General features: G+C 33.6%; 1 protein-coding gene across 10 annotated transcripts in view; it reads right to left on the bottom strand.

Moving 5' to 3' along the window:
* The window catches only part of LOC115217804 (FERM domain-containing protein 5), a 313,777-nt gene that overhangs the window by 79,036 nt on the left and 207,356 nt on the right, over window positions 1-27,385 (bottom strand). For 6 of the 10 annotated variants that reach the window (XR_003882210.2, XM_036507984.1, XM_029787485.2 and 3 more), the window contains 5 exons: window positions 25,877-25,965; window positions 23,563-23,626; window positions 20,949-20,978; window positions 9,872-9,892; window positions 3,651-3,689 (listed from right to left, as the gene is read on the bottom strand). Coding sequence is in view for 9 of the 10 variants with exons in the window: in XM_036507984.1 (XP_036363877.1) it covers window positions 3,651-3,689; window positions 9,872-9,892; window positions 20,949-20,978; window positions 23,563-23,626; window positions 25,877-25,965 (243 nt within the window). In the remaining variant the exon portion in view is untranslated. The remainder of the gene's footprint in view (window positions 1-3,650; window positions 3,690-9,871; window positions 9,893-20,948; window positions 20,979-23,562; window positions 23,627-25,876; window positions 25,966-27,385) is intronic. The other 4 variants (XM_029787482.2, XM_029787484.2, XM_029787486.2 and 1 more) reach the window with 4 other exon arrangements.

Genomic DNA, 27,385 nt, shown 5'->3' on the forward strand with positions numbered 1-27,385 from the left:
GATAATTCTTTTAAAAATAAGATTAAAATATATACTTTTAATGAAATGAACAAAGAACAACTAAGAATAGTTGTTAATATAACGGTAATATTAATAAATAATGATAAAAATAAAAATAATAATAATAATTATTATTATTGATAAATCTATTATTATTATTATTATTACTTTTAAAAAGTACATTTTCGTCATGCAAGATACATTTCAATAATTGAAAAAAGAATAGATAAAAAGGACAGAGGAAAAACATTGCAATAATTATCATAGACAGAATAATAATAATAATAATAATAATAAAGATAGAATGAATATTTATTGCTGGAGTGCTTGTGATGAATTCTATTGAAGCAAAAAGTAAGTTTAGTAGCAAAATATATATTAGCTGCCAAAATGAATAACAAGTAGCTAAGTACTGCTAAAGCAGCTGCCCTCAGCAAACCAGTGACCAATATTGTAGCCTGTAGCCATTGTGAAAATATAACCTATTAAATAATAATAGATAAATAAATAAAAAAAAGTGCATCCCATTTTCGTTTATTAATGGTGTAAATATTTTAGATCAGCAGACACAAAAGAAGAAGAGAAAACGCAATGTTCTAGCATGTATATCTTTCACAGGAGCATAAACGGTACAAGTTAACAGAAGGGCAGGTCACTGTAACGGGTTTAATAAAACAGTACACAATCTAAGGGAGGTAACCCCATTTTTTTTTTTCCACAACTTCAGCTGTTTATTCGTAACCCTTTCATTACTGTATTTATTTTGAGATTCTCTGTGCTTCTTTCAATTACTTTAAATATAACAAAGAATTTAGTAAAATCACTTAGTTATCATTAAGCTAGTGTTAGAAATATAAATTGTGGCTAAGGTTTGGTGGAAGATTTTAATTCAAAACTTTTGAAAACAAGACATTTGTACTCAGAGCCAGAGCTGGTTTCAGCCAGGTTGGTAACAAAAGGGTTAAAGGAATCAAATCCAAGTAGTTATGTGTGATTCAGCCAGCCGTGGCCATCCCATTTATATTTTCAAGCATAGTGTATCGAAGAGTATATTAGCAAATATGGTCATGAAGAATGTTCTTTTTTAATAAGCCTTTATTAAACTTCAACTATAATACTAAAATTCACTGGAAGGGGTTGAAAGTAATGATAATAATAATAATCCTTTCTACTATAGGTACAAGACCAGTAATTTTAGGGGGAAAATAAATTGATCACATCAGCCCTAGTGTTCAGTACTTATTTTTGCTGACTCCAAAAGATGGAAGACAAAGTTGGCCCCAGCAGAATTGGAACCCAGAACACGGAGGTAGATGAAATGCCACACTGCATTTTTCTCCAGGGACTAACGTTTCTGTCAGCTTAATAATAACAACGATGATTTCAAATTTTGGCACAAGGCCAACAACTTCGGGGTAGGGGTAAGTCGATTACATCAGCCCCCGTACTAAAATGCTACTTATTTTATCAATCCTAGAAGGGTGAAAGGCAAAGTTGACCTCGATGGCATTTGAACTCAGACCATAAAGACAGACGAAATGCCTCTAAACATTTTGCCCAGTATGCTAACGATTCTGCCTTCATAATAATAATAATCCTTATTACTATAGGCACAAGGCCTGTAATTTTGGGGGAGGGGGACGAATCGATTACAGCGACCCCAGTGTTTCACTGGTACTTAGTTTATCGACCTCAAAAGGATGAAAGGCAAAGTCGACCTTGGCAGAATTTAATCTCAGAACATAAAAACAGATGGAATACCACTAAGTATTTCACCTGGCATACTAACGACTGCTAACATGCTGCCTTAATAATAATAAGAACAATCGTAATAATAAAAATGTCCTTTAGAGGAAAATTATTATAATTGTTCTGTTTATTCATAACTTCACAATTTCTTGTTTTGTTTCAATTTAGCTTGGTCTACATTAATTGATTTAAAGAGAAAAAAGTAACCTCATTCAAGCAATCAAAACCTGATTTATAGAATACACATATATTTGTACAATGGAACTTTTAAAATACAGTTCTTTGTACATAATATATGACTAAGGGTCATTTTTATGTTTCATCAGGTATGCCATTCAGAAAGTTCCACAGACTGCAGTTTACTCCTAACACTGATGCGTCCTCACTGGCTAACGAGGATCATAAGTGGTGACTTAAGCTGTCATGATAGAAAAAGATGATTTTAGAGAATTAAGTTTCTTAATGAGCCAAGATTAATGTGACCAAAACCAGAAACAGGTATATATTTAATGAGAAAGTGTGTTAATAATTAAGAAAAAAAAGAATAAAGAAGAGAAATAGAAAATGACTAGTACAATGTGGGAACTGAATTGCTGTCTCCTGGTTTACTACATTGCCAATATGTTTAGAGGATCCTATATTCAGTTAAGTTTCTAAATTTACCATTTCTGAATTAAAATATTCAGCTCGCTTGATTTAGAAACAAATGAAAAGGCAACAGTTATATGTAAACAGCCTTCGACAAATTGAGTGATTAATCCTTTTATCTTTCTTTTTTTCTTTTACTGGTTTCAGTCATTAGACTGTGGCCATGCTGGGGCACCACCTTAAAGAATTTCTAGTCAAATGAATCAACCCCAGTAACTTTTTTTTGTTTTTAATGTCTGGTACTTATTCTATTGGCCTCTTTTGCCAAACTACTAAGTTACAAGGACATAAATAGACCAACACTGGTTTCAAGTGGTGGTGAGGACAAACACAGACAAACACATAGATATATAAAGGCTTCTTTCAGTTTCCCTCTACCAAATCCACTCAGAAGGGTTTGGTCAGCCAGAAGCTATAGAAGACACTTATCCAAGGTGCCACACAGTGGGACTGAACCCAGAACCATGTTGTTGGAAAGCTTCTTACCATGCAGCCATACCTGATTGATTATTTATTATAATAAGATATAGTCAGTGTGTGTGTGGTAATTAGCAGAATGACCCACCCAACATAAAAATTTATTTATGATTGTTCAGTTTATAATTGTTGGTTTTAATTCACAGTAAAAAATATTTTAATGTAGGTAATCTTGTCAAGCTAAATTTTAAAAGTTTACATCATTTAACATTTGTTGAATAAAGGTTTAAAGATCGATTTGGATTCAAGACAAGAAATTCAATTAATGTTAGGTAGAAAAAAAAAAGGAGTTGCTTCTTAAACATTAAAAAAAAATAATGGCAAATAGTAATAAAATAAATAAAACCACTTAGCTAAATAAAAATACCAATCAAATCTTAAGATAGATAACAATAATGATGATTTTTTAAAATACAATTATATGCAATTTAAATGATAAAATAAAGGTGAAGCTTGCAAAAGAAATAGATGAAAATATTAAATAAATAAGAGAAAGAGAAAAGCTAATGAAGAAAACTTCAAAGCAAAGACAGAATAAAAAACAAGTAAAAAGCAGTTAATTCTTATCAACAAATGATAAAACCAGCAGATTCTGAAAGAAATTTCAGAAACTGGCTAACGGTACAAATATTGGCTCCTGGTGTCATGACAGCTACTGACTCGCTAAGTTGCATAGCCACACAAAAAAGTGGTATTAAAAGAAATTTTTATTAAAAATATTTTTTTTTTTTAAATTTCCCAATAACCAGAACCAATGAAAGAAATCCTGATTTTACCATGTCTGTGCCAGTGCACAAATATTTGCTGCCAGTCATCTACAACAGAAAGGTAATTCTAGGTTTAATAAAAAAACAAGAACATTTGTTACCTTTTTTTTTTTTTATTATAAGAAAACAAGAGGAATTTGTTTTTTTTTTATTTATTATTTCTTTTTATGTTTTTTTTTAATCAGAAAAATCTAAATACTGGATGTTGTTGTTTTGACCATTTTGGGACCATAACAATACATACACACACTTACATATGTATTTATGTATGTATAAAATAAATATATATATAATGACCATTTTCGGACCATAACAATACATACACACACATATGTATTTATGTATGTATAAAATATATATAAATATACAATTATAAATATATGATTATAATTAAGGGTATGAAGGGACAACGCCAATATGCTAGACATAAATGTCAAATGTCTACAAACCACTCTAAATTTTGTCCTTTTTGGAAAAAAGAGAACAAAATTTTGATTGGTTTGTAGACATTTGGCATCTACTTTTAGCAAATTGGCGTTGTCCTTCTAGCACCCTTAATTATAATTATATATTTATAATTATATACTTAAATATGAATTTTACAACATGGTGGTTATTATACGTTGGCCACTGATATAATCACTTTAATGAGTATATCCTCAATTTACATACATATAAGTTTAGAAGTGTTGATCCTTAACTGTGGTGAGAACCTGTGGAAGAGGTGGACCCAGGAAGAGATGGGATGAGGTGGTGAAGCATTATCTTTGGATGTTGGGTCTCACAGAGACAATGATAAATGACCAAGACCTTTGGCAGTTTATTGTGCTTGAGAAGACTAATCAGGCCGAATGAAATTGTAGTTGTAGAGAGTGCTGGGGACACACAAAAGGTACCCACTACACTACTGGAGTGATTGGTATTAAGAAGGGAATCTAGCTGTAGACACCAAACCAAATCAGATTGGAGCCTGGTACAGCTCTCTGGCTTACCAGTTCCATTCAAACTGTCTAACCCATGCAAGCATGGAAAATGGATGCTAAATGATGATACATGTATCCTACACACACACACATTATACATATATATATATATATATATATATATAATGAAATTATTGTATAGAATGCTCAGGCACACAGGTAGCCCATTCATCTGTAAACAAGTAACCCTGCTGTGAACTCACATCTTGTTCAAGCATAGAGTTGTGATCTCAGTTATTAGAGTTACATTAGTAGGGGAGAAAAGAGAGAGGGGAGAGAAGATGGACACATAGGCTTGAAGATAGTGCTTCCTTACAAGAGTAGAATTTGAGGGTGGGGTTTCTGGCCTTAAATCAACCAAGCACTTAACTGGCATTTGATTTTTCTTCATCTCCCAAAAGGTTGAAAAGCAAAGCTGATCTTGGTGGGATTTAAAAACTAAACATAAATAGCTGGAAAAAATACTGCAAGGTACTTTATCTGATACACTAACAATTCAAACAATTCACTGTCCATAATAATCAATGCACAAGGCCTGAAATTTTGGGGGAGGGGATAGTTGATTACAGCAAGCCAGTATTTCACTGGTACTCTATTGACCCTGAAAGGATGAATGGCTAAATCAACCTTGGCAGAATTTGAACTCAGATCATCAAGGCAGATGAAATGCTGCTAAGCATTTTACCTGGCATGCTAATGATTCTGCTAGCTCACCGCCTTAATAATGATGATAATCCTATAGGCACAAGACCTGAAATTTTGGGGGAGGGGATAGTTGTTTACATCGTCCTCTAGAACTCAACTGGTACTTAACTCAGAACATTAACGTGTTAACGATTCTACCAGCTCACCATCTTAATAATAATAATCCTTTCTACTAAAGGCCTGAAATTTGAGTGGAGGGAGACAAGTCAATAACATCAACCTCCGTATTTCACTGATATTTAATTTATCACCCTTCAAAGGATGAAAGGCAAAGTCAACCTTGGTGGATTTTGAACTCAGAACAGGTGGAATACTGTTAGGCATTTTGTCCAGTATGCTAACGATTCTGCCAGCTCACCACTTTTTTTTTAATGTTAATAATTCTTTCTACCATGGGCTCAATGCCTGATATTTTGAAGGAGTGCGTAGATCAATTACATCAACCCCAGTGTTCAAATAGTACTTATTTTACCAAGCCTGAAAGGTAAAGTCAACCTCAGCAGAACCAGAACTCGGAATGTAAGAGAGATGAAATGCTTGACAGCATTTTCTCTGACATGCAAAGATTCTGCCAGCTCACCACCCCAAGCCATGTGTTGAGTGGGATTGTTTAGGGTTTGAATAATTCACCCCTAGAAACACTGGTGTTTTGTTCATCACCCTTAAACAACCCTTATTCAGGAACCTTTTGAGCATGATGGGCTACTCAGCCTGAAGAAAATTCTAACTGGGCTCCACCTCCAAGGTCATGTGCTGTTTATCTCTATATGGGATCACTAGGTCACGCACATATGGTTGTGATGCATATGCCTGGTGTACCCTTATCAGGCGGGTAGTCATGATGGGTATATTGGGCTTCATATATTTGTACCCCTAGTCTCACTTTGATGGCATGCGCTGCTCTAACTCAATAATAATAATATCTATTATTATTACTATTATTTATCATTATTATTTCTTTTATGTGTCATAAGACATTAGATAAAGGGAACATTACAGGGAGGGTTTACAATTTGTGTGAGGCTTTAATAATAATTTCTAATGTTAGTGAAAAGGCCCCATATTTTTGAGAGAGAAAAACAGTCAAAAACAACATCAGTCATTGACAAGTGCTTATTTTATCAACCCTGGAAGGATGAAAGATGAAAAATGATAAAATTGATGGCATTTTTTGCAGGAGCTCATAGTCAGATGCAGTAGAACTGGAAAGAAATGTTCGTTCATTAGTAAAAGAATAAAGAATTACAAACAAAATATAATTTTGAAATGTAATGAACATTGGAAATGTTCTAAGAGAAAGATTTAAAAAAAAAAAACACACTATCAAATTCTTATTATTGAAACTTTAAAAAAAAAGCAAAAAAAAAGTTAACTGCGAATTTTAGTGTAATTTCACTCCAAATAAAATATACATAAATGAATGAGAAATATATGTAAATGTTGTTGTTAACCATTTTTGATTAGTTTTGTGTACACATGTGTGTATGTATGTGCATATGTGAATAAAAACTTGCAACATTTAAACTAAACTAAAAACAGTGCAATCCAAATATCCGACAGTGAAATATATTCAGTGAAAGTGACAGTTGATTAGTGAGCATTTCATTAGACTATATCAACAATTAACCTCAACTAACATATATGTTTGTGTGATTTTGTCAACACTAAGTTTCAAAATCAGTGTATTCTCAAGGCATCTTCAGGTCATGTATTTCTACATTCACACACGTCTTTTGAATAAGATTTGATTGCATGCACTTGTGTAACATGTAACACACATAAAACAAAGGTCTCGTTTTCTATGCAAATAACCTAAATTCTACAGTGGTGAGGAGAGGAGGGATCATATATTCAATCTTTATTTATAAGGAGCAGAAATTGAATGGGGTATCTTACGGAAGTCAATCCTTGCTAAGTATAACATGTACTAGTTTTTATCTCAAGGCTGCAAATCATATACATTGGATAATTTGATATATATATATATATAGATATATATATGTATATATATATGTGTATATATATATGTATGTGTTGATATATATATATATATATATACTCAGAATTTTAACATCTACTGTTTTAAATATTTTTTCTTTACTAGTTTCAGCTCGAGAGCTTTGGCCCTGCTGGGGCACCACTATTAAAAAATTGCCAGCACATGGCTAAACACAATCAAACCCTATACCTCTCAGATAATGGCTGAGTACTTTGTATCATTAAGTTGAGCAACACCTTTTTATATATACACACTAACTACCACCATGCAAGTGTGTGTGTGTGTGTGTGTGTGTGTGTGTAAATATAATTAGACTAAATCATCACCAAACATGTTCAGATCTTAGAAGTCATCCCTTTCCATCATAAACCAAATATATTATGCAAGTAAAAGTGTGTATGTGCATGTATGTATGTGTGTGTGTGTGAATGCACAATGAAGGTGCCTGGTATAGTGGTTTGGGTGTTTGGGTCACAATCATAGTATCATGGGTTCAATTTCTGGACTGGGAGGTGCCTGGTGTTCTTGAACAAGGTACTTCATTTTCATACTGCTTCAGTCTATTTCGTTGAAGAGGATTACCAGCCTAAAGCTGATGCAGCCCTCCCTCCCCCTCTCACTCTCCAGCTTCCACAACCTGGATGTGCCACAAGGTCAAAGAATGGATGTGATAAGAGGGTATTTACGGCTGCTTGTGATGATACAGGCACCTAAAACAATTAGCAAAAGCATGGTACACCCTACCAAGCCATACTCATTCCTGGGTGACAGCTAACTTTTCATCTAGCTCTCTGCTTGTCTATCTATATGTATGTACATATGTATGCCTGTGTTATATTTTTTTTCTTTAAAATTAAGAAAAACATTGGCACATACAACTGTTCCCAATTTATGGACAAGTTTAGCAGTTTCAAGAGAAGATCAGTTGTTACCATCAACCCCAGTATATGACTGCTACTTTATTTTATGAACCCCAAGAGGATGATAGGCAAAGTTGACCCTGGTGGGATTTGAACTTAGAATATAAAAAGTCGGAAGAATTACATCAAGACATTTTCTCCAACGATTCTAGCAATCCACTCACTGTCTTCTTTGGTATATATAATGGAAGTGTTTGGTGTCAGAACATAGTCAATGGGTACTTAACTAACACTTGGGTTTGGTTAGTATTTAAAATAATGCAGATGTTACTTGTACTTATCTTATAAACCTTTTCTTTTTAAAAATTTTAAACCAATGAAAGGCAAAGACAAATTTTGATGAAATATGAACTCGTAACACATGAGAAATAAACTAAACACTGCAAAGCACTGAACCATGTTAAAATGGCATCGTAATAGATAATAAAAATGGTAAATAGCCAGAAATGTAGCATAGCACCATAGATAGACCAAATAAGAAATTTGCATTATCAAATAGTAAGCTTATTTATTATCAAAGCTGAAGAAGCAAGCAGTGTATGCATATATACACATAGGTATATAATGTGTGTGTATGTATGCATGTGTGTGTGTGTGTGTGTGTGCATTTGTAGCTGTGTGTTTTTGCTTGGAGAAGCAATAAAGTGTATCAACTTGTTTGTTAATGAAACAGGTTTCTAAGCAAAACGAAGGGCTTATACAGGAATATAAAGAAAAATTAATCCTTTGAGCTAGGAAAGGAAAATTAAAAAACCCACACTGAAACCAATTCCCCTAAAAAAAATAATAATAATAACCCTTTCTACTAAAGGCACAAGGCCTGAAATTTTGGGGTGGGGAGATAGTCGATTACACGAACCATAGTGTTTGATTTTCATTGACCCTGAAAGGATGAAAGGCGAATTCAACCATGGTGGACTTTGAAATCAGAAAGTAAAGACAGGTAAAGACAGGCAAAATATCGCTAACCAATTTGATCAGCATGCTAATTGTTCTGCCAGCTCCCTACCACCATAATAATCCTTTCTACTATAGGCACAAGACCTGAAATTTTGGGGCAGGGGCTAAGTCAATTACATCGACCCCACTGTCCAACAGTACTTGTTTTACTGACCTGGAAAGGCTGGAAGGTAAAGCTGACCTTGACAGAATTTGAACTCAGAATGTAAAGACAGATAAAGTGCCACAAAGTGTTTCACTCGGCATGCTAACAATTCTTTCAGTTTACCGCTTTAAAAATAATAATACTAATAATAATTCTGAGAAAGTGATTGCAGAATTTTCATTTCAGTAGAATAGTATAATCAGAAAGGACATTATTAACCTTTCTAACAATCATATCTACTAATATGATGAATTACATACACCCACTGAATAACGAATAAAGACAAAGAAAAAAAAAATTTTTTTTTTTTTTGTCTGGAACCACCATGCCCGTACAACACACAAACAAATAAATAACTGCTGGATGTATTTGAAAGCTTAACTTTATTAGTGGGTTTGACAAAAATCAAACGATGTGGGGAGAATGGTGAACAGTTAAACAGAAATATGCAGAGAGAGAGAGCACAGCACAACTCCTCATTGCCCTTGTAAAAGCAAGGAGCAACACACTTGACTCACCTTCTTTGGGACTTCCTCATCCTGAAGAAAGAAGAACAAAAATAAAGAAGGTCAAGATTAAACATGTAGAAATAACTTCATTATTATCAGAGACAGGGGTTTATTGGTTTATTTAAAAAAGGGCTCACTTGATAAATCTCTGAATTAGTGCATTTTATTTTATTTTTCTGGCAGAGTGAACACATGGTTGTTTTATCATGGAGTGATAAAGATTATGGCTGATGAGAATAAAAATGGTTTAAATATTTGCATCCAATCTTTTTTGTTTTTTTTTATTTATTTTTTATATATAAAATAATGTGATGAAATACAACAGAATTTGTGATTCGATGAGAGACTGAAATATCTGAAATGGTGAAAGTATTAGTGAAAATGGTGAATGACTGTAAAACAAAATGGTAATAAGTGTGTGTGTGTGTGTATATATTATATATATATATACATATATATATATATACACACACACAGTGTCATATACATACACACACACAGACATATATATATATATACACACACACAGACATATATATATATACACACACACACACAGACATATATATATATACACACACAGACATATATATATATACACACACAGACATATATATATATATACACAGACATATATATATATATACACAGACATATATATATATATACACACACAGACATATATATATATATACACACACACAGACATATATATATATACACACACACAGACATATATATATATATACACACAGACATATATATATAATACACACAGACATAATATATATATATATATATATATACACACAGACAATATATATATATATATATATATATACACACAGATATATATCTATATATATATATATATATATATATACACACAGATATATTATATATATATATATATATAATACACACAGACATATATATATACACACACAGACATATATATATACACACACACACAGACATATATATATACACACACACACAGACATATTATATATATATATATATATAATATATATATATATATATATACATACACACACGTGTGTGTGTGTGTGTATGCTGCTTTAAGTCAAATGAATGAAGGGATAGCTAGATAGATGTGTATGTACAAAGAAAAAGATTACTAGTAAACAGGCAGCAACTTGAATTGGTAAAACTTATACAGTGACATTCAAAATTTGCATAAATTCATATACCATAAGGATAGAAAGCAATCTAGCATTTTGGGGCACCTTTTTGTTCCCCTCAGTTGAAAGGTCAGTCCCAAAACACTGAAGTCCTTTTCCCTCTGAGTTATATGAATTTACCTGAACTGAAGAACTTGATTCATACAATAATACACACAAATAAATGTATACATATGGATTTCATAGTAATGGCAATATGATCTGAAGTAAAAGAAATGATAAATGATATCCCTATATCCTTTCTCTGAGTACATTTTGAAAAGTGAACATCATGAAAGCAGGGGTCCTCAGACGTATTTCCATCATGAACCAATTTCATGCAAGAGAATTTTTCCATGAACCAGAGGGTCGCACACATAACAAAACACAATAACATAATTTCATTGAGAGCATTGTAGTTTCCTTGAAGCATTGTAATATCAAAGAGGGGGGGGGTAATTAGGAAGACTTCCGACAATACAGGAAGTTTCATAAAACCTTTATTTTCCAGGTGCAAAGACCCATTCTCAGAAGAAAAAAACTGTCTGGGAAATGTTTAGTTATACAGGTTCTGTTAACCCATTCAGATCCCTCAGTATCATATTAGCAGCAACAGTCACTCTCCAAATATTGGTGTAATTTGGAAAGCACTGCTGCTAACATAATGTTGAGGATTTTGAATGGGTTAACGGAATTTGTATAACTAGACATTTCCCAGACTGTTTTTCTTTCTGAGGATGAGCCTTTACACCAGAAGTATGAAGGTTTTGTGAAACTTTCTGCATTGTCAGAAACTTTCCTACTATCCCTTTTTGCCCTTCTTCAATAATTTAATTATTACATATGTGATTTAATAATTACATATATACAAGTGGGTGCTGAAAAGTTCCTGGCTTTAAGGGTTTCACAAAAGGCCTGGTTGGAGGCCCAACTTTCTGAGCTCTTTTACAAGGCTTAGAAAAACTGAAGGACATCTGCAATAAGTGTGTGAATCTGAGAGGGGAATATGTTCAATAAAATCATAATTAACAGATCCTCCTGTGCTTCATTTTACCCAAAGCCAGGAAGTTTTCAGCACCCCTTCGTATAATAAATATAAATATATATATATATTTATATAAATAAATATATAATGTAAAAAGACCCAGCAGGAAATGATAAAGAATAAAATAGAAATAAAATTTTAAAATTTATTCTTTCTGAGTAGTTTGGTACCAGATGATCCACAGCCTGGTACTGGTTCATGGTTTGGTGGTTGGGGACCCCTGATGTAATGCACTGAGGTATTTAATGGTGATACAGTTAAATAGTATACAGAATAGAAATTTATCAAACACCTTGGTTACATAGAGAAAAGATGACATGAAGGAAAACAAAAAAATCATAGTATGGGATTGTTGATGTTTTTTCTCATGTTAATATCACAAAGAAAAAAAAAGGCAATAATATAAATATTGCAATGTATTTCCATAATGTAGGCATTAAGTATCAATTAAAACTGATATTTGTATAATAAAATTCATGAAATATGATGAAATATAGTTGCATATTACTGAACATATATATGCTATTCTAGAGAATGGTCCTAACTTCTTCAATATGATAAACACACATAACATTGAACATTGTACAAATCATTCAACCATTTACAAATATTGCTTGCTTGCATTAGATTCAAAAGTGGTGAGGGATAATGTGATATTAGGCATTATGAGCATCAATATCAGACACAAAAAACACTGATGGGGCTTGAACTTAATGTTTCACTTGTCAAACGACAAGATTACCAAAGGCTTATCATTCTATCTTCTTCAGTCAAGTAGCATAAGTTCTTTAAGCCACTGTAACTCTGTAACTTAATTTTATTTTATCTCCAGAAGATAAATCATCAGTCACTTAGCACTAGCAGGATAGGTAATTCACTAAATGTGTAACCTAACAAGACATTCCACCTTAGTTTAAGGTTTGCAACAAGAAATAATATCCACCTTCATGGATCAAATTATGAATTAACTATTACACTTTTTATGGAAGTGATACAGGGTATAATAAACACCATTTTGCTGGTAGAATAGAATAAGAAGATCACTGACAATGCTTGAACAATATTGCCAGTTACACTAAAGTGTGCCTACCAATTGCTCTTCTCAGTTTTAGAGACTAGAAATTATTTCTGCTATTTGATTATCTCCACACGATAACTTCTTGGTCATGTTGTAAAGGTACCAGCACAGAGTCTAGTCCTTATTGTGATGTAGTGGCTTGTATGCCTCAATGAGCCTGATAGCTATGCCAGAAGAGTGCAAGCTCCTGGTAGAGCATCCCATGCTGGACAGGTCAAGAGATAGAGACCAGGCATCACCTCTTCCCAGAGGTAAAAGAAAAAAAAGGGGGGGTCTGTGTAGGGCCAACACTCCTAAACAGAAAAAGCAAAGTTATACAGAAATATCGATGACAATTCAAAACTAAACAAGACATGGGAGAGTAAGGCTTTTCCTCAGGGAAACATTTGATGAAGTGATGCTAAATCTTAAAGGAACACAACATCCTCTAATACACGTCAGGCCCTGACCTGGAACCTATAAAAGGTGGAAGAGAGGTCATTCTAACAGTAGCTGAAAGTGGGATACTATAGCAGAATTGAAAAAGCAAGGATCTAGCTTCAGAGAAGCAGAAAAGACAGCCGATGGTCAAGAACAGTGGATAAAAGTCATTAGTGGCTTATGCTTCACAGGGAACAACGGGCCTAAGTAAGTATATACATGTAATACTGGTTGGATCTTTATCTGCTCTGTCTCAAATTGTCGCTTATAATGCTTAATATCATTTTCATTAATTCTTATTAATCACATACAATTACTGAGGCAAAAATATAATTTTACAATATGTTTTCCCTACTAAATTTACACTTGCATATATACCTTATATTACATTTACCATCATTCAATATCATAGTTTATGAAACAATTCCCAATGTTAGATCCCTCTCTTTCTCTGGAGAATTGATTTTTGCAGTTACAGACGACCATTATTGCTACAAATTTTCTTGAATCATAGAATTTCCATTTCTTTCTTATAAACACATACAACAAACCAATTCCAATCTCAAAAATACATACAACATGTATAATGTCACATTGTAACATAACATCATATCAATGCAATATAATAATATATGACAATGGCATGGCAATGTTATATCACAATGATATATCATTACAATATAAGATTATCATGTCACAAGGTTATGATAAGCTGCTGGTATCACAAAGTCTATACAATGTTTTATTTAACTGCCATCTACATCATGTTATCATACTAACATCACAATAAATTTACAATGTTCCAAACATCATAATAATATTCAGATGCAAAACCTTGTTGTCCCTATGTCTCTAGTTGAGACTTTGGTGCAACTCATAAATTAAAGCAAACCCAAAACATAATATTAATAAAGGCCCCAAAGTGCTATCATGTACATTGTTTTGTTTTTGTATACAAGATGAACTAAAGCAAATATTCTACTCAATACCACAGATTTACTTGTCAGTTGTTTGACCTTAACCAGTTGAGCATCTCCCTTGTGGCTGATGATATGTGCATCTCTGATCATGAGCAGAAGTTGTAATGGAGCATCATAGCTATGTGTTGAGAGAAATTTTAGGAGGTTTGGATAATTCACCTTTGGAAACATGGAAGTTTCATTCAACATCCTTACACAACTCTTGTTCAGGGAACTTTTGAGCAGGATGGGCTACTTGACCTGAAGAAAATTCTAACTGGGCCCTACCTGCAAGGTCATGTACTGTTTATCTTGATATGAGACCACCATGACATGCATATATGGTTGTGAGGCATGTGCCTGGTGCACCCTTATCAGATGGGTATACTGGGCTTCGTATATTTTACCCCAATGTCACTTTGATGGCATGCACAGCTCTCTCACTCAGTAATAATAATAACAATCCTTTCTTATTTTGGTACCAGGCCAGCAGTTTTGAGGGGCAAGGAACTCAATCACATCAACTCCAGTGCTCAAACAGTACTTATTTTATTACCCAAAAGGCGAAGTTGACCTCAATGGAATTTCAACTCTGGAAGTAAACATGCCTGAAATGCTAAGTATGTTGTCCTTATAATAATAATAATATTAATAATAATAATAATAATAATAATAATAATAATAATAATAATAAATAAATAGTACAAATTTAACAAAATCTTAGTTCTCAGATTCTGGTCTCCTTTCCTATACAATACATGATTCCTGATCATAAATTACACCCAGAGTAAAATAACTAGCTTGTTGTTACTTGAGGTCTTTCAGTAAGACTTGGAACAGCTCATGTAGAACAAAACAATAACAATGTGAAAAAAAATTACAATAATATTGATGATATGATAATAATAATAATAATTATGATGGAATGGCATCATACAGTCTGCAAGTGGAAACATAATCACAGAGATGAAGAATTCTTACAGTTGATTTTCATCCATGCATGTACACATATATACAGCAGAAGCACATTCAGGCAAAATTTTACAGAGTTTCAAATTAAAGATAGGAAATAAATGTATGAATAATTAAATGCAAAGCCTTTCCTTAGCTCCTTTTTTTTTAAGAGCAAAATATATATATGCATATGTATGTAATTACTTTAAACATGGGATTTATGAATAAACACTGCAATAAGCTAGCCAAAAATAAGCATTGTCATTCTTGAAAAGAGGTTTCTGCCAATACAATACAAAGATGGTTATGAATTGCAAGAGGTGTATTGTAGTCTGGTAGACTTTAATTAACTCCAATTAATTTAATGATGACCTTTGTATTTTTCGTTATCCTTTAGTGCTAAAAAGGCAGTAATTGCAATCCTTTACAGAGCCTCCAAGGGAGAGAAAGGAGAAGATCCTCAAACTGGAAACCTGACTCAAAATATTTGCAAGAAACCAAACTCTGCTAAAAGTACCAAAAATGCTAGGTGGTGATGTCAAATGAGATGATAGCTTAAATCTTCCACCTAAGTAGGCTATGGTGGGATTTGAACTGAGAACGCAAATACCACAAGGCACTTTGCCATTTTTACACTTCTACTAGTCACTGCCCACTGAATTGGTACTTTTTTTTTGTTTTTGATCCCAAAAGGATGAAAGGCAAAACTGACTGCAATGGGATTTGAACTCATATTGTAAAGAACAAAATCAGGTTACTGCAAGGTTCAATCCATGGTACTTTTTTTATGTTTTTGATCCCAAAAGGATGAAAGGCAAAATTGACTGCAATGGGATATTAAAGGATGTAAGACAAAATCAACCTCAGCAGAATTTGAACTCAAAGCATAAAGAGCCAGAAGAAATACCACCAAGTATTTTGTCCAATGTGCTAACAATTCTGCCAGCTCACCACCTTAATAATTATAATAACCCTTTCTACTGGAGGCACAAGGCCTCAGACTTGTGGGGGGTGAGGGGACTAATCGACTACAACGACCCCAAAAGGATGAAAGGCAAAGTCGACCTCAGCAGAATTTGAACTTAGAATGTAATGGCAGACGAAATACCGTTAAGCATTTCGCCCAGCGTGCTAATGATTCTGTCAGCTTGCCACCTTGATAATAATAATAATAAATGTCTTCATTTGCCACAATGAACATGTTACTTTTATTTTGATATGATACAGGTGTATAAATCATAGAAGGTATTCTTTATTGCAATTACAAATGAGACATTCCTTCAGCAGGCAATCATCAACCCTTTTGATACCAACATGCCTGAAACCACCCCTGGTTCTCTGATACAAACTTCCTGTTTTGAAGTGATTTAAATTAAAAACCTTCAGTCAAAACATTTTAATTCATGTTCAAAATACCAGCTTAATAATGATAAAGCTACCTTCCTAAAATTTTCATTATTTTCAAAATTAATTGACACAAAGGCCGCAAATTTCAGCAGAAACATAAGAAAAGCACTAAACTTGTTTTGTCTTCTGATTCAAGCTGTTTCTTCTATGTATTGTAAATCATGTTATCATACTTGATGTGATTTTTTGGGGGGCTATTTAAACCAGGTGGAGCCCATATTTCCACAAAGAGATAGGGAGAAGAATCAGTCCTGGTTCTGGTCTGGTAGGTTATTTACCGACCCTTACAGGATGAAAGACAAAGTTGATTTCAGAGTACAAAGAATTGGAATGAAAACTTCAAGACAACCTACCCAATGCTCAGATGGCTCTATCCAGTACTCACAGTCTTACCAATATAAAATAAACATCCTCTTATCTGGGACTCAAATAACCAAAACCCACAACCAATGGCATACAGGAAAAATAATAAAAGAAAAATGGGTTGTTAAATTAGAGTCAAGGGAATTTGTATTAATTGTTGTTAAAGGAAAGAGACTTTGCTGGCAGTTCCTAAAATGGCCCTTTTGCTTCTCAAAGTATAATATTTTATTTTACTGCATTTACTGTTCCTGTATTTTATGTTAATAAAACTTGGTCTTTATGTAAATTATTCTTTTAATTTGTTCTTATTTCCCTCATTTCTAATATATTTAGAATATTATTCATTACACTAATATATAGGGAGAGTTTTAAGGAGTTTTGTAATGTGTTATGGCAATTTAAAAAATATGGATCAGATATCCAGAAAATTGTGGTGCCAGACAGAATGGAGTTTACTATGTTACTAAAGATTTTCAGACATGTGCTACAAACTCACTAACAGAAGTTAGACCATTATTAAGCTCAGTAATTTCCTTCAGTGAATTTAATAGTTCATATTATATTATATATGTGGTGTAAGCAGGTCCTGATTTTGGAATATATTTGAAAATATTTTAAATAGCATTCATGCAATAGAATTTATAGTCTTTATTTATGGAACATGAGTGATTTCTCTCTTAGAAATAAACCTTTGGATTTTAGTTGGAATTTGTAGGGATGAGACACTCACACCTTTCTCAATGGCATTAGTGAAAACAGTTCTGTCAAGGTATTGAAACTGAGTCACAAATTTGACTGACTGAAGACTTTTTGTCACGCTAAGCAATAATAAAAATAGAAACAGAGTCATATATATGGAATAATGCAAAGTTTAATAAAAAAAAAAAGAAAAAAAGAACTATTGAGGGACTCAAAGCTTAACCAGCAATATATGAAAGCTAATAGCAGCAGTAGCAAGATATTATCTTCAATGTTTCTATAAAATGATAAAAAAATGGCATTATTTTTGGCAAGACAGAGAGATATAAATCAGATTCTGATGATGGTATCAAAGCATTTTTAACTATACTAACAAATAAAACCAACAAAAAGTAAGATTAGCAATTCAAATATGTCCCTACTCTTAAGTGCTTCCCTCAGTTCTGGGATGAGGCATACATCATGCATACATACATTCACATTCTAAATTGTCCATTAAAAAAAAAAAATTGAAAAAAGAAAAATTGAAAGAAAAAAGTAGAAAACAAAGCCAGCTGCCTGCTAGAGGTTTTTTTTTTTTAACTTGCCGATTATTCTATAATAAACCACTTCGTGTAGAGCTGTCTAAGCTAATCTCATCTAATCCAGTTTTCCCTATCATGGCTTCAATGATCTATGCCTCTACACAATTGCTAGCTGTATAAAGCCTACTGGTTTTCCTCCGCCTCTTCTTCCGCATGTTGTAAATACCAATCTTCAACCCTAGATCTTGTATTAAACTGTTTGCTAAATACTTTCTCTCTCAAAATTCAGTATCAATGGAGCTTATTTTTCCTGCTCACATGTTCTCCCTGAAATATTCAAAATTAGCATTAATCACTTTAAAAATCACCTAGTTACCTCTAGCCCACAATTAAGAAGAGCATAAAATAATCAGCAGATGGCCCCTGTTTTCCTCCTCAAACAAACTCATAAAACAATCTTATTAGTTTACCTTGAATAGGTATTCTAATGTGTGTGCTCATTTATCATCATCATCGTTTAACGTCTGTTTTCCGTGCTAGCATGGGTTGGACGGTTTGACCGGGTCTGGGAAACTAGGAGGCTGCACCAGGCTCCAGTCTGATCTGGCAGTGTTTCTACAGCTGGATGCCCTTCCTAACGCCAACCACTCCGTGAGTGTAGTGGGTGCTTTTTACATGCCACCAGCACAGGTGCCAGTGGAGGCTGGCAGCGGCCACGATCGGTTGGTGCTTTTTACGTGCCACAAACAAAAACACCAAACCAAGCAACCAATGAAATTCTGGTAAATGTTTTGGATAATAAAGCAAAGTATGTACTACAAACTGGTGAGACCCTTGAGAATGAGCCAAACACTGCCAAGTCTTGCTTAAAAGCAAGGTTCTAATCAACACAGTATAGAGCAGTCATGGGCAAACTGAGAGCCTCAAGACTTTCTGAATGAAATGCCTAATAAAAAACTACCTTCAATCTTTTTAGTAATCTTTTAGATGCAGCCTGATCCTTGAGAAAGGTTGGCCACACCTGGTTTAGAATAAGGATGAGACAAGTCATTCTGGAGAAAAGCTACCTATGGTAATAATAATTTAATATTTGGAGAGGTCAAAATTAAAAGTAACTTGAATACAGAAGAAAATCTAATCAACAACTTTCATTAACAGTCATTGATATGCGGAGATCAATTTTGAGTCTTAGCTGAAGGGAAACAGTAATAGCCAATTGACCCAATCATCTTCATCCTTATTTTACAATTTGTTGTCTCCCTGTTCCATTGTATCATGGACTGGACAGGTCTACAGCAATGCATATCATCATTATACTGAGTATTGCAATAAATTCATCATTGAAAACCTAACAATTTTGATCTCTGATATCACTTCTTCGAGTGCTACATACGATCTGCTTCTACTGTCATGGGGCCTTCTATAGTCAGAGTGCACTGAATTTTCATTCAATTGGTGTCAATAAAGAGAAAGAAAGGTAGAGGAGAGAAAGAAAAAAAGGTAGAGGAGAGAGAGAAAGAAAAAAAGGTAGAGGAGAGAGAGAAAGAAAGGTAGGAGAAAAGAGAGAGAAATCAAGATAGAGAAAAGAATGAAAGAAAGAAGTAGAAGCAGAAAGGAAAGAAAGAAGGAAAGAGAAAACAGGGGAAAAGGTTGGGGAACAGAGAGAGAAAGGTAGGAGAGAAAGAGGTAGGGGAACAGAGAGGAAGAGGTGGGGGAACAGAGAGAGAGAGAGAGAAAGGTAGGAGGAGAGAAAGAGGTAGGGGAACAGAGAGGAAGAGGTGGGGGAACAGAGAGAGAGAAAAAGGTGGGGGAACAGAGAGAGAGAAAAGGTAAGGGAACAGAGAGAGAGAAAGAGGTAGGAGAACAGAGAGAGAGAAAGAGGTAGGGGAACAGAGAGAGAGAAAGAGGTAGGGGAACAGAGAGAGAGAAAGGTAGGAGGAGAGAAAGAGGTAGGGAAACAGAGAGAGAGAAAGGCAGGAGGAGAGAAAGAGGTAGGAGAACAGAGAGAAAGAAAGAGGTATGGGGAATAGAGAGAGTGAAAGCGAAAAGAGAGAAAGAAAGAGGTATGGGGAACAGAGAGAAAGAAAGAGGTATGGGGAATAGAGAGAGTGAAAGCAAAAAGAGAGAAAGAAAGAGGTATGGGGAATAGAGAGAGTGAAAGCAAAAAGAGAGAAAGAAAGCGGTATGGGGAATAGAGAGAGTGAAAGCGAAAAGAGAGAAAGAAAGAGGTATGGGGAACAGAGAGAAAGAAAGAGGTATGGGGAATAGAGAGAGTGAAAGCGAAAAGAGAGAAAGAGAAATTAAACTCAATAATAAATATATCTGTAAGAAGCCAAGTCCATTTTACTTCGCGTACATTCATGCCAAAGATTTTTAAAAAATAATAATTGTAAATAAAAAAAAAAAACGTAAAGTTGAAGAATTGATGATAATGATGTCTGAGAATTACTCACAGATAATTCAGTTTCTTCAATATTTATATCCTTTCATCAAAAATTTTTTTTTGAAAATGTAGGGTAGATTTAAAAAAAAAAAAGCAAAGAATATAAATAGCTTAAATTGGTTTCCATGAAAGACTATTAAGTTATGACACATCAGAAGGCATTATATTAAATAACAGTTAATAAACTGAAAAAAAAAATCATTAAGGTTTCATTTGGGTTACAGATTAAAGACAAAAGGATATGATAAAAGAATATGATAAAACACTTTGGAATTTTTTCTTCCATTCTTCTTTATATTTGATGTTCTTTATAGAAAGTTGTCTAGAAAAAATATTTCAAACAATGGAAGTATCTTGCATGATGAATAATAACAATTATAATAAACAGCTTTCGGGTGAGAAAAGAGAATGAGGTAAAAAATAGATATGTAGAAAGCAAGGAGTAAACAAAAATAACATTTGTATATCATGTGCTGTCGATTCCATGCTCTTGTTACAGTGTTAGATTTTTTGTTTCTATTCTCCAATTGGCCTGACTAAAATAAAAATAAGAGTTGTGTTCCCTTTTGAATGGTTAGCATAGGAAATAATATTCAGCAATAAAAATACACTTTCTAATAATAATTCATCTAAAAATATTGAAGGAAAAAATTCTGAAATGTGCAAAAATCAAAAATGGATGCTAGAATAATTTTGGAAGTGGGGCAAAAAGGAAATGAAAAAAAAAAAAAGGAAAAAACATGTTTGCTGTGTGATGTTGAAAGAATTAATGAAGGACAACTAGTTTGAGACTAATTATCAATATTTTTTTAGTTCACTTGCAGGAATTCAACTTTTCTGATTTTAAGATAGTATCTTGGTGAGTTTCATAACATTTTGGGTTACAAGAGTACCAATTTGGTAGAGTATATATTTATCAAACTCTCTGATAAAGGTTAGCAAGGTGAAAAATTCAAGTCATTGTCAGCCTCACCGCATGTAAAATTTATATATATATATATATATATATATATATATATATATATATACATACACACATATACACACACACAACCAAAATCATACACACACACTGAGTTTATATAAAAGAACTCAATAAATAGTTGTGATGCAAGTAGAAGCATGTAGAGTCTTTGTATAAATCATGACAAGAATTTAGTACATATCTAAGTATTTTACACAGCAGAACTGAAAAACACAAACAGTAGATGTATCTTTTAGTCATGTAACAAGAAATGTTCAACAAGGGTTTCACCTGACATGCTAAAAGATTCCTTCTTCAGATTCTTTCTTAAAAATTTCAGTAGCATGTTTACACATGAAGACTAATATAAGCTTCTGATTTAGAATTAGAACGACATGATGGATTATATAAAGTTTCTCACTAATAATAAGAATAATGATAAGGTTCTAATATGTTATTCCACTCAACTCTGAGCCATCTTAAAGTATGGATGTGCCAGGTAGTTGCTCAGGGTGCTTCAGAGGTCTAAGGGCGCAATGCTAATCTATGCATGCTGTGGTTTACAGTCCACATATAAAAAAATGAGAGGGACTCAGAGGTCCACAAGACTGTTAAGATGACCCTGAATTAATTTACATCTACCAAATATACAGTCTTGTATATATATATATAATATATATATATATAAGAGAGTAACCACCATGTGTTCTACTCTAGCACTGAAACCTAGTGGATCTATTTTTAGTGCTAGAGTAGACCACATGGTGGTTACTCTCTTATATTTATGTATAAAATTTATCGTAATCCGGGGTTTTTATGCACTAAGCCACTTGGTGTTAAATGGATATACTATTAAATTAGTATCCAATTTTCTCACCCTTATTATATATATATATATATATATATAGTGTCCCAAAATGCCTTTTGTTGTAGTCATAGTAGCTGTTTCCTAAAGTGTTATCTAATTGACCACCAGGTCAATGGTTCACACCAAATAACAAATGTATTCTTATCTTGCATAAAGTAGATAACTCATGTTTTAGATTATTTCTTGGAGTACCACATTTAATATAAAAGCTGGAAAAACAATTGGTTATACAAAAATCATTCCAATGATGCTAGTAGAGAATACTGGATGTAAAAACATCAAAAGAAGAAAATTAAGAAAAAGTTGATCAAAGAGTTAAAGATAACCTTAGCAAATAATTATCTAAAATCATTAGTAAATTTCATTTAAATATTTAACAGTATCATAATAGGAAAAATAGTTTAAGGTTCCAAGATAGCAGGTAATTCTTAGCAATGTTCAAAGATACTTCTACAACTATATCATCAAAATACTTGCTGAAGAACAAATTAGTTACCTCCCTTTATTTTGAAGGTTTTGTTCAGTCCGTTTCAGAACAAGAATAAACTTAGAAAGATTTAAAACAAAATAAAGTCTCATTTCAGTAATGAAGCAGTTATGAATGCATATCATAAACCCAACATTATTGTTCAACATTCTCAAATAACTTTTCACTTGAAGAAAATATTAAAAAAGCGTAAAGAAAAAAGAAAAGTAAAGGAAATTATGACCCAATGATTCATTGGTTTCCAACAAGATTGTAGCTTTGAATTAATTAAAGAAATGTTTATCAAAATGATAGCATAATCTTACCTCAGCAGTGTTGACGTGTACAATAAACATCTTGCCTTCGTAGACTATTCTTTTCATTTGACTCCTGTAGAAAATATAACCAAGATAGTTGAGTGCTCACTTGGAAGAGAAAGACATTTGTATGTATGTGTGCGTGTGCATAAAATACCCTTTTATCTTTTATATATATATATATATATATATATATATATATATATATATATATAAAGGGACAAGAATACAAAACATCTGGACAACTAGGTGATACAAAAAGGGACAACAAAACATCCAGACAGACGATACAAAACATGGACAGGTCATTCGAAGCCTTTTATCTTCAGTCAAGAACCGGACCATCCTCGCAATTTCGGCTGAATCTATCTGGATGTTTTGTTGTCCCTTTTTGTATCACCTAGCTGTCCGGATATTTTGCGTACTTGTTCCATTTTGTATTTATTTTACATATATATATGGCGGCGTACGTACACTTTATTCTCTCTCTCTCCCTATATATATATATATATATATATATATATATATATATATTATATATATATATATATACACAGAAAAAAGTGTCAGAGCCATGGAAGCACAGAAAAGTGGACATGATCATGATTGAGATGATATATATGGCTGTGACCAGGGTAGGATACGACTTTCAAGGGTTTTAATTGATTGTATCAATTGTAATACCAACCTCTGGTACCATTCATCAATCTCATAAAAGTGAAAAATAAAGATCATGGTATAAAGAACTGCAACCAGGCTGGAAATAGATACCACATCCAACATCATCATCCACTTTTCCATGTTTGCATGAGTTGGACAAGATATTATTGAGGCAGAGTTTCTATGGCTGGATGTTTTGCCCAATGTCAATTCTCATCTATTTCCAAGCAAGATAATATTCCATCCAGTCTACTAAACAATGAACAGCCAGGACAGGCTTTTGCAGAGGATTGTAGACAAATGGCACTATTTGCATGAACATCTTTATAATCAGTGTGCACATATCAAGACAAAGCAAGTGGAACACACACACACACAACACATATACATGCATGTGTGTTTGATGGACTTCTTTCAATTTCCATTCACCAAATTTCACTCACAAGGTATTGGTTAGCCTAAGTGTACCATAGAGGACACCAGCTAACGGTGCTCATGCAGTGAGTGTGAACCACTAACCACATGGTAGCAAAGCAAATCTCTTAACCACACAACCACTCATGTACATATAATACATCCAGAAATAAGATACCAAATGACAATGGAATATTAAACTGATCATATATAAACATTGTAATTATACACACTGACAGCAAGAAAGGCGGTGAGCTGGCAGAAACGCTTGTATGCCAGGTGAAATCCCTAGCGGTATTTCGTCTGTCTTTATGTTCTGAGTTCAAATTCTGCCACGGTTGACCTTGCCTTTCATTCTTTCAGGGTCGATAAATTAAGTACCAGTTACACACTGGGGTCGATGTAATTGACTTAATCCCTTTGTCTGTCCTTCTTTGTCCCCTCTATGTTTAGCCCCTTGTGGGCAATAAAGAAATATGTAATTATACACAATACTGGAAAATGGTGATTGTAGAGTTAATTGATTAGACATTACTGAAAAAAGTTAATTATGTTCCCCCATTGCAATTCTTCTGCTGGAAGTTTTGTGGCTATCAGTCAATAGCTTATGAAGGCAAATTCTCATGTATATGTTCTAAGTATATTACAATTGCATACATGTTAGCATAGAGAAATATACAACCATATGTATGGAAACAAAGAAGGTGAAGGTGCTTTCTTGCATTTTTCACAATTAATTCTGCAACTCATTTGACCGTTTTGCTGAAGCTAGATACTTAACCCATTAACATTCAAACTAGCCACATCCAGCCTTTTATATTCTACCAGGCCAATGATAAAACTGGCCAGATCTGACCTATCACACCTTTTCTAGAATGTCACTCTAAAAATAAGTAATCACATCATGAAAATATCTTAGCTACAAAAGAATGCATGATTAATTCAAAACAATGCGAATAAATAAGCATCACATTTGACAAAAGAATCTGAATCTCAACAGGTTCATGTTCTAAGAATGTTACCAGAAGGTGACTATCACCTGTCTAGTAGGTGATTCATCTCTTTACTTGCTTAATAATATTTTACTAGTTTCATGAGCTCCTGTCACTTGTAGTATTTTTATTTTCTTTTGAGTGTCAACAGAATCATTTCTATGAGGAAATACAAATTCAAAATAGAAGACATTAACGTAAGAACTGGCCACCACTACAGAGAAATATTTTTATTTTATAAAAAGTTGAAATCTTACCATGTGAACAGGTGGGTTCTCCTGTTACCATGGAATGTCATAATACCTTGATGTGTGATTCCAAGAAAGAGTGGATTGCCTTTCTGATCCTGTTAGAAAAATGTAAAAGAGAAAAAAAAAATCATTGTTGCTTTCAAATATCATAAAAAGATTGTCAGAATCATTGAATGTTTTAGATATAGGTGCAATAACATTTCTTTTTTCTAGGACTCCCTTCGGTCATGAATGACCATGGAATTGTACCTAGAAAGTTCCCCTCCAGGGCAAAAGTCCAGGCAAAATTGTTTGTGGAAGACGATCAGTTGCCCATGCATACCAGTCTACCCTCTCCATGCCACTGATGCTGCCCTATGGAAAGACAAAGGCTGATACAGCTTGGCACCAGTGACATCACAACTCATTTCTACATTACAACTGAGTGAACTGGAGCAATGTGAAATAAAGTGTCTTGCTCAAGAAAACAACACACAGCCTGGTCTGAGAATTGAACTCACAACGTCATGATTGTAAGCCCAACACTCTAACCAATGAGTCATGCACCTTCACTAGATGCAATAACTAACTTGGGACAAACAACAAATGTATGCTGAGACATGAATGCTGAAATCTCACACAGAATAAGAGCAGAGTGTAAGGTATTTGCCTTGATTGAAGATGTAATCAAAGCACATCTGAAGAAGACCCTGCATGGTAATCTCTTCAACAGCATCTTCCAGCCTTAACTCTTACACACAAATGAAACACGAACTATTATGAAAAGGGAGAACAGCATCTTGCTAGGACACATAGGACAATGGAACGATCCAAGACAGAAATATCATTGTGGAAGCAATTTGAGAATGGAGCAGAGTGGACAATGTGATCAAGCACAAGTTTCACAAGGCTGGACATGTCACAAGGCTCACAGACATCAGGTGAACTCATGAGTTTGTCAGGTGATGTTCAAGAGATTGGAAGACTACTTAGAAAACCTTCAAGACGAAGTGAAGATGATAGTCAAAAAATTCAGGCTCAAATTTAGGACGAAAGTGCAGACAGATATGAATGGAAGTGAATTGTGACCAGTGATAAGGACATATGAGAGTCTGATCAATAGAGCAAAATACATATACATTCATACACACACATGTATTGTATAGATATGTACAGGCAAGCAGTCAGGTACTGTGCCTGTTGAGTCTCAAGTTATTTAAACTAGAAAAAACACAATAATCCTTTGTACATGTAGTAAAATGGATTATCCCTTACAAGGGTTGTGTCCCTTGCCCTACTTGACCTGAATTAATCTTTTTTAAAGGTGTAATTTTAATAAATTAAAATTTCTTGGTTCATTATTACAAACACCCACTCTACTACTTATCTCTGAAGCAGAAGGCGTTTTGAGACATATTTGCCTCACCAGCCATAAATATAACTTATGCTGACCAAAAGAGCTACATATATATATATATATATATATATAAATTCACCATTTTTATGTGTAATAGCAATTTTTTTATGAATAAGTAT

Source organism: Octopus sinensis, linkage group LG12 (assembly GCF_006345805.1).
Source record: "Octopus sinensis linkage group LG12, ASM634580v1, whole genome shotgun sequence".
Lineage (NCBI taxonomy): Eukaryota > Metazoa > Mollusca > Cephalopoda > Octopoda > Octopodidae > Octopus > Octopus sinensis.